The sequence below is a fragment of the Haliotis rubra genome, unplaced genomic scaffold, assembly GCF_003918875.1.
Source record: "Haliotis rubra isolate DU_JTF1 unplaced genomic scaffold, ASM391887v1 Scf85, whole genome shotgun sequence".
Lineage (NCBI taxonomy): Eukaryota > Metazoa > Mollusca > Gastropoda > Lepetellida > Haliotidae > Haliotis > Haliotis rubra.
The window spans coordinates 946,847-963,690 of record NW_025767579.1 but is presented as its reverse complement, the minus strand read 5'-3'; the positions used below and the strand labels follow the sequence as shown (position 1 = coordinate 963,690).

The 16,844-nt window shown below is 40.6% G+C and overlaps 1 protein-coding gene across 2 annotated transcripts in view; it reads left to right on the top strand.

The window, feature by feature from the left end:
* The window catches only part of LOC124262718 (arsenite methyltransferase-like), a 42,144-nt gene that overhangs the window by 20,625 nt on the left and 4,675 nt on the right, over positions 1-16,844 (top strand). For both annotated transcript variants that reach the window (XM_046697252.1, XM_046697253.1), the window contains 3 exons: positions 11,681-11,838; positions 12,582-12,732; positions 13,001-13,131. In XM_046697252.1, coding sequence (XP_046553208.1) covers positions 11,696-11,838; positions 12,582-12,732; positions 13,001-13,131 — 425 coding nt within the window. In that variant the 5' untranslated portion in view covers positions 11,681-11,695. The remainder of the gene's footprint in view (positions 1-11,680; positions 11,839-12,581; positions 12,733-13,000; positions 13,132-16,844) is intronic.

The following is a 16,844-nucleotide window of genomic DNA, read 5'->3' as shown; positions in this document are numbered from 1 at the left end:
AAGCGGCGTAAAACTAACCTCACTCACTCACTCACTCTATAAACATATAAGATTATTTTAGGAATTCATAACACATATAGTAGGTGTCTAACTGAAGAGTTACCTCTACTTTCTATGCATTTTTCTCAGCTGCGTAACATCACGTGTATTATGTTTTCCAATACAATAGAAAGTGTCTTGACTTCCGTGTAATCTTTGCAATTGTTTATTGAACGATACATTGCCAGTAAGGTTTATGTAATTATTAATTCACATGATTTCCATTTGTAATTTCGTTTTTGTAGTATTGCTCATGTTTTGTTATATAATGCATGACTCATGAAATGCACCGAATAAAGTTTGGCCACTAAAGATGCTTCTCTTGGTTATTTGAACGTTGCGGTCCCAAGCTAATTCCCCGCAAACACATTCTTAAAGGGTTACTATAAAGTCGAGGTTATTATACAACATTAAATAACAGACCTTGGGATATCTTGTGGTAGGCATTGTATACAACTTTTAACCAATACCTTATGAAACTTTACATATGTGATATATATATGCCCACGGTACAGGATATGTTCCCAGCTCCCCATACACAGCTGGTGCAAGAGTGTTTGTATTCACATGGAGAACTTTTCTTCCAAATTTACAATATACATGTTCAATTATCTGTACACTTTCAAAAGCTCAAACACATCAAGCAAAAAAACGTGACTGGAATAAAGAACAGACAATAATCTATCAGATAGGAACACAAACTCTTTGCGGTTAAACTTCTTATGAAGCTACAGATCTAGAGGGTGTTTCCAGCCACACTTCATGAGAGTTTAGGTGTGAAAAAAACACCAAGATATTCATATGCCGAAGACTGACTGACTGACTGAGTTTGGTTTTACGCCGCTTTCAGCAATATTCCAGCAACATCACGGCGGGGGACACCAGAAATGGGCTTCACACATTGTACCCACATATGCCGAAGAGGAACACCATCATAGCACCACTTTCCCTTCTTTGTTATCACCGCTCCCTTCTAACTTCCCCATCCCATAATTCCCCATCCCATATTGGCTACCCAGTCTATCTGATGCTGCAGCCTTCTCACACAGTCTGGGGCGGTGGGGTAGCCTAGTGGTTAAAGCGTTGGCTCGTCACGCCGAAGACCCGGGTTCGAATCCCCACATGGGTACAATGTGTGAAGCCCATTTCTGGTGTCCCCCGCCATGATGTTGCTGGAATATTGCTAAAAGCGGCGTAAAACCAAACTCAGTCAGTCAGTCTCACACAGACTCCAAACAACCATAATGTTTACAGCAAACTCATTAACAAACATAACTTTACAGTTGTGAATATATAACTATCTACAAGTTTATTCAAAGTGAACAAACGAGGACGAATCACCACATGACACCCCTTCCCCCCCTTGGATCCGCCAATGAACAATACAAGTATTCGATGTGACTAAATAATGCTGAACGTCGGTGTGCATTCCCCAACACTCAATGGGGGTTATATTTGGAACCATTTCTCAAATAACCTAATAACGTTAACGGTACAGTTGCATTATGAGCAGAGAGAGAGAGAGAGAGAGAGAGAGAGAGAGAGAGAGAGAGAGAGAGAGAGAGAGAGAGAGAGAGAGAGAGAGAGAGAGAGAGAGAGAGAGAGAGAGAGAGAGAGAGAGAGAGAGAGAGAGAGAGAGAAATTGTGTATTTGGCTGTCAAAAGCGTTTTTCGTAAACGTGTGATAGATTTTTTATTTATTTGTACTATATGTGACTTTTGAGGCCAACCCAGAAATGAAAATGGCAGCTGCAGGTTACACAGTTACTTGAACAATGTCAAGGGAACGTCCTTCACAATAAGGAGGACAGTGATATGTCGTGTTGACCTAGCGGCAACAATAGTTGCCCCTGATTTGTACGCAGTGCATGTAGGTGGAGATAGGTGGAGAGAGAGCATCGACTGTGTAGCAGCTTTCATTTTTTGACATAAATTTTGAATTGTATGTTTATCAAAATTGTTTTTGATGAACGTGTAATACATTTTTAGAGACTTCAACAATCACACAATATTTACAGCTTCATTGAGCTGTAGCTCTGTTGATATAATACCTATACATATATTATTATAAGTAAACCGCTTGCAGGCAGGTTTACTGAAACGTGTGGAACATCAATGTATCCACTTCATCGATTGAGGGTGTAGAGTAGCAAGCTAATCACGATTGAAACAGAAAACATAATACAAATCGAAAACTGTCGATCATAGTTAACCTCTCATCATAATTATTAGTTATACCTTCGAAACAGAAGATATGCAAATCCTTCATGAAATCTCTCTACATTCTGTTGACATAGTCAGATACTGGCAAATTGTAACAATGTGAGCGAACGTTAATCGCTTCATGTTACACTAGCCTAATTATATGGTTGCGTTATTTGGGTCAAAAGCTAAGAAAAAAAATCAAACCACGCGTTCTTGAATTTTTCTGTAATAAATGATTGTGGGATGTTGCCCAGTTGTGAAGGCTGCCATTGAACAGTCCTTGTCTGAGTCAGTGAAGCGCCAGCGCAGCGTACCCACAGACCCAGACTGGGTTACTGACAGCTTGGGAAATCTCTCCCGTAGAACCTTAAACCACCTGTCCTTTCAGCAGCCAAGTTATCTTCCCCACTGATGTTCAAAACATTACATTCTTCAGCAAGGGGTCATGTGACCTTCAGCCTCTCAGCGGGTAACTTAGACTAGCTTCTAGTCTCTAAAATGAACATATTTTGTAGAAAAAATGGTTCCTACTTCATAATCCTGAAATATAATGAGTTGAGTTGAGTTGAGTTGGGCTTTACGTCACATCGGCATTTTTCCAGCCATATAGTGACGAGAACAAGTTTGCATTAGTACACATTGTAAGTACGTACTCGGAATGAGTTTTATTTCAAAGACATATATTGATTACATTGTCATTTAAAAGTAGAGAAAGTCATAGCATCAAATTTAAAGGCAGGCAGTTTGTTAGTCACATTTCATAGTTACAATTTATGGTTGTTACATTTAGCAGTTACAATTTATGATGAAATATAATGAAAGAGCCCAGAGACTCTTCATTTTCAAAAACTGTGGCAATCTAGACTTGCCACATATTCTCGACTTGCGTGGGCTATGGTTGATAAACTTGTTTCAGGGTCTGTATGACAGATTACTGGACAACTGAGGTCCAAATCAGGACAGCATTATAAAATCTATATACGTTTCTGTGTATGACAACGTTATTGCTTTGGTGATATCGTCTGCAATGGATTCCATTAATGGAATTTATAATGTGACAAGTATATAACAATAACGATTTCATCTTGTTATCAGACAATGCTTGTGTTTTGATGACATAAATAGAAGCGACAAAACCCTTTCCACATACATAAGAAATTTCTGCCAAAAGCAGTGTCCATTGTACAGTTGTGACTATATCATGAGCAGATATTTGTTCCAGCAGTATTACAGCTGTACGATGTTGTTTGTATGCAAATCGCGTCTGAACTAGACAATCCGGTGATTGTCACCATGCGATACAATGATAGAGCATGTGTTTATGAATTACTATGAAATAGTGATGATACCAGGTGTTCACGAAAAGGTGAGGGTATCGTGCCCCACCGGTGGCACCCGTCATAAACATATGCTAAATCTAGTGAATTGTTCACCTGAAATAATTCGGGAAGGTATGGTATAAGTCAAAATAGGAAATTGCATCGGACATAATTTTTGTCTTCCACATGTCTACCATAAAACTTCTTGAAAGCTTTACCGAGGCCTTGAATGTTGTACCCTTGATGAAACAATGCGATCTCGCATTCTATACCAGTGTAAAATACACTCATTATACTTTCATTATTGCCTATAAATATTTCAGGTTCTCTGATGTAATTATTAAAGATCATATATACTTTAGGGGGGTACAAATACATAAATCACTAACTGGCATCGCTATAAATGAAACCCCGTCATTAAAACTACTCACCTCGGTCTTTAATTAACTTAAATCGACCTTTTTGACAACAGTGCACAATTCTCACCCGCGAACGAAATTTCAACCTATCAGAGCGGGGCGTCTCTGTGACGTCATATGAGGAGTAGCTATGAGGGCCGATACAGAAATCATCTACATTTCAGGGGGTAAATTATCTTGTTTACAAGTTTGTATAAACCTGAAATCGTGACAACTGTTGTGGAAAATGAAAGCTATATGTTCTCACAATCTACTGTCATTTAATTTTATTTCCTGCTTTGCCTAGTTTCCGAGTTACAACTTGTTTTCATAGACGATTCTGTCAAAATCGCTTGGTGTCGTTAGGCCTTATTTGTATAATGACTGATCCAAATTGATCCTATTTCTGTGTTTTTTTACCTCGATATTTAATCATGTCATGTAAAAATCTGTTTGTATTCTCAAAACAGTGTCGGCCCATAAGTTTTCACATGCAATACAGCAATTAATACTCCCTTGTTGTAACCCGTGTTAGGTGGTATAAACCTACACATGTTATTTGTCATCATTCACTTGATGGTCAGTTAATGAATTTATAACAGGTATAATTAGTGGTAACACAATTAGACTACCCGACAAAGGTTCCCATTTGGCATTTCTTGTGTCTGGAGTAAATATTCAACATTATTAACGTCGATCACAGGATTAACCGATAACACGCTGATTGATAAATTACTTTTATCTTACACAGCGGATTTGTCAAAAGGTAGTGTTTATGTATGTAGATTTACTAATCTATACTGAATACACTCTGTCGTGTCGGTGTCTGCGTAAAAACAACGTCCTTCTTTCAAAGGATCAACCGGCAATACATTGATTGATTGCCCATTATTGGCTAACTAAATTACTGTTTTTAAAGAAAGGCGGACATTATGCAATTACTAGTAGTTGCCAGGTGTGCTATCTTGGGTGACCAATGTGAAATACCTGAAAAGATTTATCACTTTTTCGTATATTAAACTGTTAAAAGACACATCACTTGGAACAGCTGCAGATGAATGGCATATCACTCGTTTTTGTGGATATTGATGGATACATTCCTCGAACAAGGTAATAGCCTGGCATTGTTCCTATAACTTTAATCTGTTTTAATTTTAATATTTGCATTTTGTTTTTATTCATTTGTGGTAGCATTCCACAGAATCATTGTATTCGTCGTGAAGTGTAATGAGACAGACAACATACACTAGGGTGTGTGTGCGAATTATGATTCACATTGGAAAACTATAAAATGTCTAGATATTACAGTTCTGTTATAAATTCACTATAAGTATGAGCAGATCGTCTGCTTTTTATTTAGTTTCAAAATGCATACAAGTATGATAATAAACTAATTAGGATTATAAGACCAAATATAAAGACGTACATTGACTAGTATCTACATACTGGTGAGTGGACGTTAACCACGTGAATGTAGCAAGACATTCATCGCGCAGTATTGTGACTTCGACCCCCACCTCGCTTCCGTGGAAGAAATCGTTATGTTATAAGTTGTGTTATGCAAAATCCTTTTGGTTATGATTCCAGTGCATATTTAACTACGAGTAGAAAATAGTTCTGATTTTCTAACTTGATGAAAACAAACCATAATCTCATTAATTCTAACAGACTTTAGCCCGTCACTTTACGATTTTCAAAAATGGCGGCGCCCTGTCGCGAACATCCGCCAGTCTGAGGATAAATGCTATTTAGGTTTGGTGTAACCGAGTTACCAAACCATTCCACTTTCTACTGGTGGTAAAATATGTATTTGATTGATGGCCAATAGGATTTTGCATGACATAGCTTATAACATAACAATTTCTCTCGTGGCAGCGAGGTGGGTGTTAATATAATACTACTTACAATATTATTGTTACTTCGACCACAACCTCGCTTCATAGGAAGAAATCGTTATGTTACAAGTTGTGTCATGGACAATCTTTATGGTCATCAATCATATACATATTTTACTACAACTAGTAAGTAGTTTTGATTCTTTAACTTCCGTGAAGCGATCTGAACACAAGTAAGATATCGTTTCAGGCTTCCACAACGCTCGCTTCGCGCTCACAAACATAACCCATTTAGCACGAACTGCGGGGTCCTGTGGAAATCTGTTCATGGTGACACCATCACCCGACCCCTAGGAGCAATTGACGACAAAGCAACGATTCGGCATGTCGTCGTTGATGTCGAGAAATCATCAAAATGATGAGCGTGCTACACACTTTCTATACAACTACTGAACTAACTAACTGAAAATCGTTCCTCAAACTCACTGCATGAATGAAAGCAGTTTCATTTGACATGCATTTGAAGCAGTATAAAAGCATTCGTGTGGCATACATGTAAAAATGTCTATCGCTTCCTGTAACACTCATTAACCTTTGAAGTAATTATGCGCTTAATATGCAAATTTTGTGATCTAAACAGTTTGCCTGGAATATAATTCTGTCAACAAAAGGAAAAGATTCAGCCTTGCTTTGCGTTTTGAGCAAAAATTCTTGTAAAAAGTAGCTCTTCACGCAAAAACTAAAAGTCGCTCCATAAGGGAGATTTTTTCCTTCAGCATTTGCATGAAATCCAACATTTTGAAATCCTGTGGTAACATTATTAATCAATATATTGTAAAATGAGTTCATTGGATGGATGGAGAATGATAAATAAAACACTTTTTAAAAAATTTGAATTTTGCACTCATTGACCTTTGAACCCAATTTGTGACCTAATTAGACATTTTTGAGCTTAGCAAACAACAGATTCGTATTCAGCACGAAAAACTACCCCAGAAAATGTTGTTTGCTTGCTTTTACTCAAAAATGCCTCATGCATTCTTAAAATGCACATTTCTTAGAAATTTGACTAGTCTATGGTCTGTGATTATTTCTATAACTGACGGTGTAGCTGCGAGTAGCTGCGAATTGATGCGACTTTAAGCAATATTTTATCACTCACTGACGTTAATATTTTTTTCCAGCTTCCGGACACTTTCATGTTTTCACTTTTATTAGACATTCATGTTCACAATTTCGTTTGTTAAATTATATTGTGCATGTTTAGGATTTTTAAGCACACGGAAAATTGTAATAGCGGGAGCGGACCTATATACGGACCTATATTTTCAAGCTATGTCATCATTTTGCTAAATGCTACTTGGGAAATGAAAAGCATGAAAGAAACATGACCACAGTAGTACTAACATGCGCATGCGCCTTGGCCTTATGATATTGCGCATGCGCAACGACAGCGTCTAAAACGCGACATCGCGAAAGCTCGAGAAAATGAAATGCCGCATTCTCGCGTTCTCGCGATTTCGTCTTTTTGTGGCCTTATTTGACAAGTCGAGATAGTGAGATTGCGAGATTTGACAGCATGTACAAATGTCGCATTCTCGCGTTGTCGTCTTTTGACAAAAGTGCTATGTACCAAAAACACCAGAATGCGAGATCGCGAGATTTAGGCCAAACCTCGCGTTCTCGCATTCTCGCACTTTTGGCATTTTTAGCTTGTTTCCAAAGGTCGAGATCGCGAGAATGTCCCTTACAGTATTCCATACTTTTGTCATACAGCCTTGTGGAGATTTTTTTGTCACTCTGAATCTTTATGCAGAGATCTAAATATGAAATAGTTGAGGTGGTCTCGATTGTCTCCTTAATTTCAAGTTCAGGTGAGTAAAGCAGTGGAAGCGAATCGAACCCCACGAGGACAAATCTTTGAGCACTGCGGTGTCTCAAGTTTGGCATTCCGTTCCTGAAGAAATAGCGCTTTGCAAAAACTGACCAATCAGAGAGTTGCCGATAGTATAATCACCCAAGATCGGCGGGCATGATTTGGGATTTCACTTTAGAAACAGCGATACAAGTAAGAAAGTAAGATTGTTTATGGATAAGCGATACAAGTAGACTTGCACAAGTCTCTAATGTAATATTCAATAGTTTCAATGATAATTTCTAAAAAATATAAATAACCCTCTAACAGACTGGCGTCCCATCCGTCCGCTTTTCTAGACTTGCCTCTTGTAAGGATAAAATTACTATACATCCAAGGCATGAGCCTACAGCACAGCCTTGGAGCAAGGCTACAAGGCAAACAGTACTGTACGGAGTGTCTGGCCTTGAGTAAAGATATAAACTCTGTCAAAAAAGAAACGCAACCCCTGTATTTTAGAGATTTTGATCTGAAGTTTTAAGACGACACAGCATTTTTATTATTTAAGACAGAAGTCTGAAATTTGGCAGAATAATAACCAAGATGGGCATGTTTAAAATTGTCATTTCAAAAGTCATCTCACAGACACCAGTTTGTCACCAGGGGGGCGTCTTTCTCAGTATCTCGTATGAGCACCACGAGCTGCAATCACTGCACGGCATCTCCTTGGACAAGAACGGATAAGACGCCGGATTCTTTCCTGGGGAATGGCTCTCCACTCCTCCTGCAGTGCAACGCCGAGCTGTTGCAGCGTCTGTGGCGGCGGCTGACGTTGACGTACGTGTCGACCCAGAGTATCCCACAGGTGTTCAATAGGGTTGAGGTCTGGTGATTTAGAGGGCTATGGCAAGACATTGACGTTGGAATTCTGCAGAAAGTTCATTGTTGCACGTGCAGTATGAGGCCGGGCGTTGTCTGGTTGAAAAATCTGTGTCTGTTGGTCAATAATCGGGAGAAGGTGAGGCTGTAATACGTGGTTGATGTAACGTTGGGCTGTCAGGTTCCCTTCAACGATCACCAAGTCTGATTTCTGGTTGTATGAGATGGATCCCCAAACCATAATGCTTCTCCGCCAAATCTGTCCCCCTGTCGGACGCAGATGGGCGCAAAACGTTTATGACGTCTCCTATACACACGTTTTCTTCCGTCGTGATGTTGCAAAAGAAAACGGGATTCATCAGAAAACCAGATGCGCCTTCAGTTTTGTAAAGTCCATATCCTTACGTTGTTGCACCACCTGAGTCGTCGGCGGAGATGTAGGGGGCGTAGTACAGGTCCAACAACTGGTCTACAGGCACGTAAACCCGCTGCTTCAGACGGTTCCTAATCGTTTGAGCTGACACTCTCCTCAAACCTGGTATTTGTGTGGCAGTCACGGTTGGTAGGGCATGCCGATTACGCAGGTGATGGACCCGGATGTACCGATCTTGAAGGGGGGTCGTGATTCTTGGCCTTCCACTTCTCGGGCGATCGTTGGTCAAATTGAAGTTGTTGTAGCGGCTCCAAAGTCGGGATATCGTTGTTTTGTGAACATTTAGGTGCCGTGCAACAGTTCCAAAACTTTCTCCGGCTTGAACACGACCAATGGCGATATTTCGGTCGGCAGCACTCAATCGTGGCATTTTTAACACAGCTTTTCGGCGACAAATGAATGAATATAATACGAAAGCACATGGGCTTTTATACACCCCTACATTAACTGCCATTTTCATGATTTGCATGTGGTTTTTTTGTGCGAAGTCACCATGAGGGTCATTTCATGCGTTGTGACGGAATAAGCAATAAAATACACTTATGCGTACAAATGCAGTTGTTTGGATGGTAATCTTCATTAATTACGTGTATAATTTCAATACATTCGAATAAAATTTAGTTTGGAAGCAATAACTTCATTCAAACGAATTTTTCATATCTGAGGACAGGGGTTGCGTTTCTTTTTTGACAGAGTTTATATGATAGTGTATTTCTGACATTCGTTATTGTTTTGGGAATAGTGAGTGAGTGAGTATGGTATTACGCCGTTTTAAGCAATATTCCAGCAATATCACAGCGGGGGATACCAGAAATAAGCTTCGCATATTGTACCCACGTGGGCAATCGAACCCGGGTCTTCGGCGTGACGAGCGAACGCTTTAACCACTGGGCTACCCCACCGCCCCTGCTTTGGGAATACTTAGCAGTGATACAAGGGGGCTGGCTGTGAATCAGCCAAGCGTGTCTACTATGTAGAGGGCGCCGCTGTGAAGTCAGTGTTGCATACCGAGCGGACCAGGAGACAGTAGGTAACGCCAAGCACACCGAGGACTAGACTAACAACTAGTCTCTGAAATGGACATATTTTACTGAGAAAAGTTCATAGTAAATTTTTTTTTTTTTATATAATGAAAAGGAGCCCTGCCTGAAGCTGAGGAAATCTAGACTTGCCACATTTTCTAGACTTGCGTGGCCTTTCTTGGACATATTTGCTTTAGGGTCTGTACGACAGACCAACCGAGGACACGCCCTACGCTCAAAGCACAAACATTTTAACTCTATCAAGGTAAGATATAATTCCGCAGATGTGGATTAAAAGAGATCTATGACGTCAGTCTGTTGTTTAAACTGTGTTTCAGGACAGTCGGCTGTCAGTTAGTCAGTATCTTCCACTGACATATCTATGTACTTGCAACTTGAATATATTTTAACTGAGACCATATACACTCAAGTGAATGAAAGTAAATTGATGTCAATCTTTGTTCAGTGCTTAGGCGACAATCCCCGTCGTCATGTATGTGAAACGTGCACACGAACCATGGACCCTTGACAGTGAACATAACCACTTACGTCTTGCCCACGCTGTCAACAGATCTACCTCAAATGTTCAAATGACTCCTCATCAGTATACAATTTGTATTAAGGCGTAATTCCTGCTACATCTCTATATATCTATGCACAAAATAATGGATTCAGTTTTAATTGAAATCACCTTTCTCAAGTGCACTCTGCAGTGAGTGTGAAAAGGTAACCCCCCTCCCCACTCTCCTCCCAACTCATCCTCCCCCTCCCCGACTTAGTTGAACGTGTATGTGAACAACGGCTCGGCGTCCATGATCCAAAAGTTCTCGTTACATCGTCCGTGACACTATGTTTACGAAGAATGTAGTCGGAGACATGCGTGAACAGTTGGCAGACACGATTGTCGTCTTTAGTATCTGGCATCGGTATCTTCCCATGAGACATTCTTCCCCAAAATAGGCCGCTTAAAACAACACATTTATGGTTGGTTGCATAGGGCTTAATTAAGCTGTACCCTTGATACGGTATCTTCCTATAAGACAGACCTCCCAAAAGACAGACCGCTTAAAACAACACATTTATGGTTGGTTGCATAAGGCTTAATTAAGCTGTACCCTTGATACGGTATCTTCCTATAAGACAGACCTCCCAAAAGACAGACCGCTTAAAACAACACATTTATGGTTGGTTGCATAAGGCTTAATTAAGCTGTACCCTTGATAAGGTATCTTCCTATAAGACAGACCTCCCAAAAGACAGACCGCTTAAAACAACACATTTATGGTTGGTTGCATAAGGCTTAATTAAGCTGTACCCTTGATAAGGTATCTTCCTATAAGACAGACCTCCCAAAAGACAGACCGCTTAAAACAACACATTTATGGTTGGTTGCATAAGGCTTAATTAAGCTGTACCCTTGATACGGTATCTTCCTATAAGACAGACCTCCCAAAGACAGACCGCTTACTCCGAACGTACGTCTTCATCCTCCTCATTGCATAGAAGGATCTCTGCTGATGTGACGGGCATAGTGGTGAATTGCCGAGAAAATTAAGTGTAGTCATTGAGTGGGTGGTCTTATGGGTGTCTGTCTTGACAGTGTGTAGGCTGCATTGGCTGAAGACCCACTGACCTTCACGTCAACTCCCTTTCGATGCTGGCTGCTCAAGTGAATCCGTCTGACTCTTCTTTGTAGGACACACCATACAAGATGGCCGAGATCAACGCTTACATAAAGGACTTCTACAACTCCACTGCCATCAAATGTGACTTCATCTGCAAGGTCAATGACTGGGACCTTACTCCTGACATCAAGGAGATCGTGGCTGAGCTTCACCCAGAGACAATGAGGAGGTATGCGAGATGACATTGTCCTGGGTAGCAGGTCCGCAGGTTAATGTAATGATTGAAACTGCGTCTTTGAAGTATGCAGATTCTGTCAACTGGATGAAAAAGAGGGGTGTCTACTGGAAGGGATGAGTAATATCATTATACTTACAAAAACAGAGGTAAGGATTTCTGCATGTCCCTCGCCGTGTAATTTAAGAGTTAACCGACACGTACCTGTTAGATTAAGTTCGACTAGAATTCCACCAACCTTTGACGTAGGGAATACTAGAGTATTTTAGCCTGAATAATTAATTTTGTACTGCACACAGGTGGGTGGGGCATGCATGCAATGCCTACTTCACATATTCTTTAAAAACCCGTTGACAGGTCGAATGAATTATGAAAGGAATGAGTGAGTATGGTTTTACACCCCTTTTAGCTATATTCTAGCAATATCACGGCGGGGGACACCAGAAATGGGCTTCACAAATTGTACCCATGTGGGGTATCGAACCCGGATCTTCGTGACGAGCGGGCGCTTTAACCATTAGACTACCCCACCGGGCATGAACGGATTGAATCTTCGCTAATTACCGATGGATAGCAGATGCAAAACTGATGGTTGGCGCATGCGTGTATCTTGTGTCTTGGTTGGTTTAATTACTGAAGTATTGCTAAAACGACGTAGAAGTCTCTCTGTTGTACCGGCGGATGGGATTGACATTATAATTATGGCTTTAAATATACAAGATTATTGTGATTTCTAGGTATTACGGTTCCGGGCTTATCATTCCTGAAGGCATTGAAGGAAAGCGTATCCTTGACATTGGATGTGGATCTGGTAGCCTCGTTTTCATCTTGAGCAAGTTGGTTGGACCAACCGGAAGTGTTGTTGGCATGGATTTAACCCCAAATCTGGTAAGTACAATGTGGCAGAACGATTTTTTTATGAAAACGTAAAAATGGGTTTTGTAAGTCAATAAATGCCCACAATCTTGTGCTTTCTCCTCAATTTGAACTACAGGTCATAACTCAGCTTGCCCGAAAAAAGATGTCAATATACAGCGAAAAGGGTTGTATATAATTGAGTTTTATCTGATTCTTTAAACCGTTTAGTTAAGGTCTGTTGACACACATTGGCAGTTCCTTTGGCAATACAAATTATGATATAAACTACTTCTTTCAGATTACCGAGGGTAAGAACAGGGAGGACTACCACCGCGACAAATGGGGATACGACAAGAAAAACACCGAGTTCTTCGAAGGCAACGCCGAGAATATTTCCAACTTGGAGGATGAGAGTTTTGACATCGTTGTGTGAGTAGAACTAACATTACCTAGACAGTTACATCCCAACTGTCGGTGGGCAGTAGCAGTAGTTCCAACTTGGAGGATCAGAGTTTTGACATCGTTGTGTGAGTAGAACTAACATTACCTAGACAGTTACATCCCAACTGTCGGTGGGCAGTAGCAGTAGTTCCAACTTGGAGGATCAGAGTTTTGACATCGTTGTGTGAGTAGAACTAACATTACCTAGACAGTTCCAAAACGCTAATGGGGCTGCAAAAGATTGTCCCAGAAGAGCTGAACAACTCGTAACGGTTCCAAACACTCGTCTTTGAAAAGCACAACCAGGTTAGCTGTGGCATGTATATGTTTTTGTTGTAAATGACCCAGTCAGGACCAGACAAACCAGCGATGTATATCATGAGCATCGATCCACGGAAGTTGAGAGGCAATCAACAAAGTCAGAAGCCAAACCACCTGATCCATTATTGGGACGCTGCTTAACACAAGCCTAGGTAGGGTTGGGGCTTCAAGGTGTGAGTGAATGGTATTTTACGTCTCATACCACAAACAGACATTAGAAGAATGGATTTTGGTCAGGTGGTGACTCGGTCGGATCTATAAAGCCTAGGTAGGGGTTGGGCCAGATGGTACAGGCCAGTTTGGCTGCTTTTCAATCATGCAATATGCTCAATATAGTTTTATGCCGATTTTAACACAATTCCAGCAATATTACACCAGAAAATATAGTATCCATGTTGGGAATCGAACTGGGGCCTTCGGTTTGAGTAGCAAAGTTCAACCACTATACTTCCGACCCACTCTACAGGCCAATCAACACAATGCGTGCCTTTCACAAATTCGTGTATTTCCTTTGGCAGATGCCCTATTCAGGTCAGAACCTGATCCACGCTACCTGGTTTTCAAATCCGAACGGAACGCACAAACTCACCATTATGGGTATGTCACGGCTTTGACATATCTTCACTTATTCAGAAGCCTTCCCACTGTTGGGGGACAACAGAATTTGATCTCTGTCATCACTTATGTGATCGTTCAGCCGGGTCGGCTAGAGGTTGTGTCGAGGTCATGGCCGCCCGGGACACTCCATTACATTCACGAAGACGAGTAGCTACAGATATCCAGTCATTTCGATTCGAATGAGCCGACAGCCTGTGTCCATCAAAGCTTATCAAAATAGGTAGCCTTGCTCCAAGGCTGTACTGGATGCTAAGCCCATGGATGTAAAGTAATTCTATCCTTTAAAGAGGCATGTCTAGATAAGCGGATAGTACAAAGTCTTAGGACGCCAGTATGTTATTTATAATTTGTTTTAGAAATTTTCATTAAAACTATTAATTGTTATCTTAGAAGCTTCTGCAAGTCTAGCACATGTGCCACATTACTCCGTACAAACAAACAGGGGCCTTAAAAAAGCCGGGGCTTACACATGATTGTTGCTGAAAAGGTTGGGCAAGATTGTTGCTAAATCTTAGGCAAGCCCTCAATACTGTCTAAATATAAAGCTTTGCAAGCTATGGGGCTTACACGAAAACAATGTCTTTATACGGGCCTGGCCAATCACAGTCTGGATCGCTCAAGGAATCGCACAGTCTAGTCAACTCATGCTTCAGTTTAATAATAGGGCTGGTTTTCGGAACCTTGTCATTGTCAAATTCCCTGTGTAGCAGTGTAAAGAGAATACACTGTTCATTTTACTCTATAAACACCCCCAAAACATTGATGTCAGTTCTAACAAATACGTATTGTGCAATAGTAACTGCACGGTCTGTTTATTTATTTATTAACACACGCACGGACTCACGTGCACATACACATGCACACTGAAAACCTAAATTATGCAACATACAAGCCTTTCATTCATTTATCAACCAATCAGGAAAGGAATTACTTGCTTCGCCAACCAAATGGCACAGAATCACTTGCCCATTGTATTTATTCTCACATAATGATGTAATGTATAGTATCATTTAAAACAAAATCTTATCCTAATCTATTAACTAATTTGTAACAAGCACTAAATCCAATAGCAGTGTTGTAAACAGTGTGATCTCACATGTGAACAATGTTTACATATGCAGACTTGGTCCCGTCGCTGTATGGCTGAAACAATGTCGATACGACGTAAAACTCATCTCAACTCAACTCAAGAGTGAAGTTGTGGATCACACATCGCATATAACATGGACCCGAGTACCTGGATGTTCACAGTCAACAGCTTCTGGAAAATAGTGTCCTATACAAAGGTTTGGACGAAATGAAAATACAACAAGCATTGTCACTAAGGTGACATTATCCCCCGCCGCAAATGATCAAATCAAACTTATAAAGTAATGAAAGTTTAAGATGAAGTTAAATGTCAACAAAAACATTATCTTGCTCTTTAGTTGTTCAAACACACACATATTTTCAACACTGACTTTGACCTTGACATGAATGTCATAGTGTATGAAATACGAAAAACTAGTACTAAAGGAATTGCTTATTGAAAAACATTCAAGGGAGGTCTTGAAAGTCTATGAAGAAAATCCAGTGAACCGTTCTTAAAATATCTTGCTGACAATTCAGGTTAACATGCTGAAATCTTGTCGTGACCCTAAAAATTATGTGTCGTCGTGACCCTAAAAATTATGTGAAGGTCACAAAAATTGACTGGGCCCTGGGCCTTCCCTAGATGAAGCTTGGTGACAAATATGAAGAAAATCCACTGAATATTTTTGCGATATCTTGATGACTATCTTAACATGCGATTTAACATGCTGAAATCTTCAAAGTGTCTCTGTGACCTTGAAAATTAAGTGAAGGTCACCAAAATCGACTGGGCCCTGCGCCTTCCCTGGATGAAGCTTGGTGTCAAATAAGAAGAAACTCCAGTGAATGGCTCTTGAGGTATCGCGCTGACAAGCATAACATGTAGGTTAATATGCTGAAATCTTCAAAGTGTCTCTGTGACCTTGAAAATTAAGTGAAGGTCACCAAAATTGAATGGGCTCTGCGCCTTCCCTAGATAAGGCTTGGTGTTAAATATGAAGAAAATCCAGTGAACGGTTCTTGAGGTAGCTTAACATGCAGGTTTACATGCTGAAATTTTCAAGTGTCGCCATGACCTTGAAAATTATGTGAAGGTCACCAAAATCGACTGGGCGCTGCGCCTTCCCTAGATAAAGCTTGGTACTGAATATGAAGAAAATCCAGTGAATGGTTCTTGAGATAGCTTAACGTGCAGGTAAAACGTTAAAGTCCCCTTGTGACCTTGAAATAAGGGTCAAGGTCACCAAACCTGACTGGCACCTTCCTTTTACTGTGATGAACCTAGGTACTAAACATGAAAAGAATCCAGTCAACGGTTCTTAGGATATTCCAAATTCGTACGTACGGACGGACGGACGGAGCCTAATTCTATATCCCCCGCTTGGCGCTAAACGCGCGGCGGGGGATAATAAACATATGAGATAGGGAGGGGCGGTGGGGTAGCCTAGTGGTTAAAGCGTTCGCTCGTCACGCCGAAGACCCCGGTTCGACTTCCCACATGGGCACAATATGTGAAGCCTATTTCTGGTGTCCCCACCTTGATATTGCTGGAATATTGCTAAAAGCGGCGTAAAACCATATTCACTCACAATGAGATAGGGAGATTCATTTCAAGTTCGTTTGCTATATATGCGATTTTTGCATGTGTGTCTTTTCGATATGATCAACTGAGGCAATCAACCCCTTGTTCG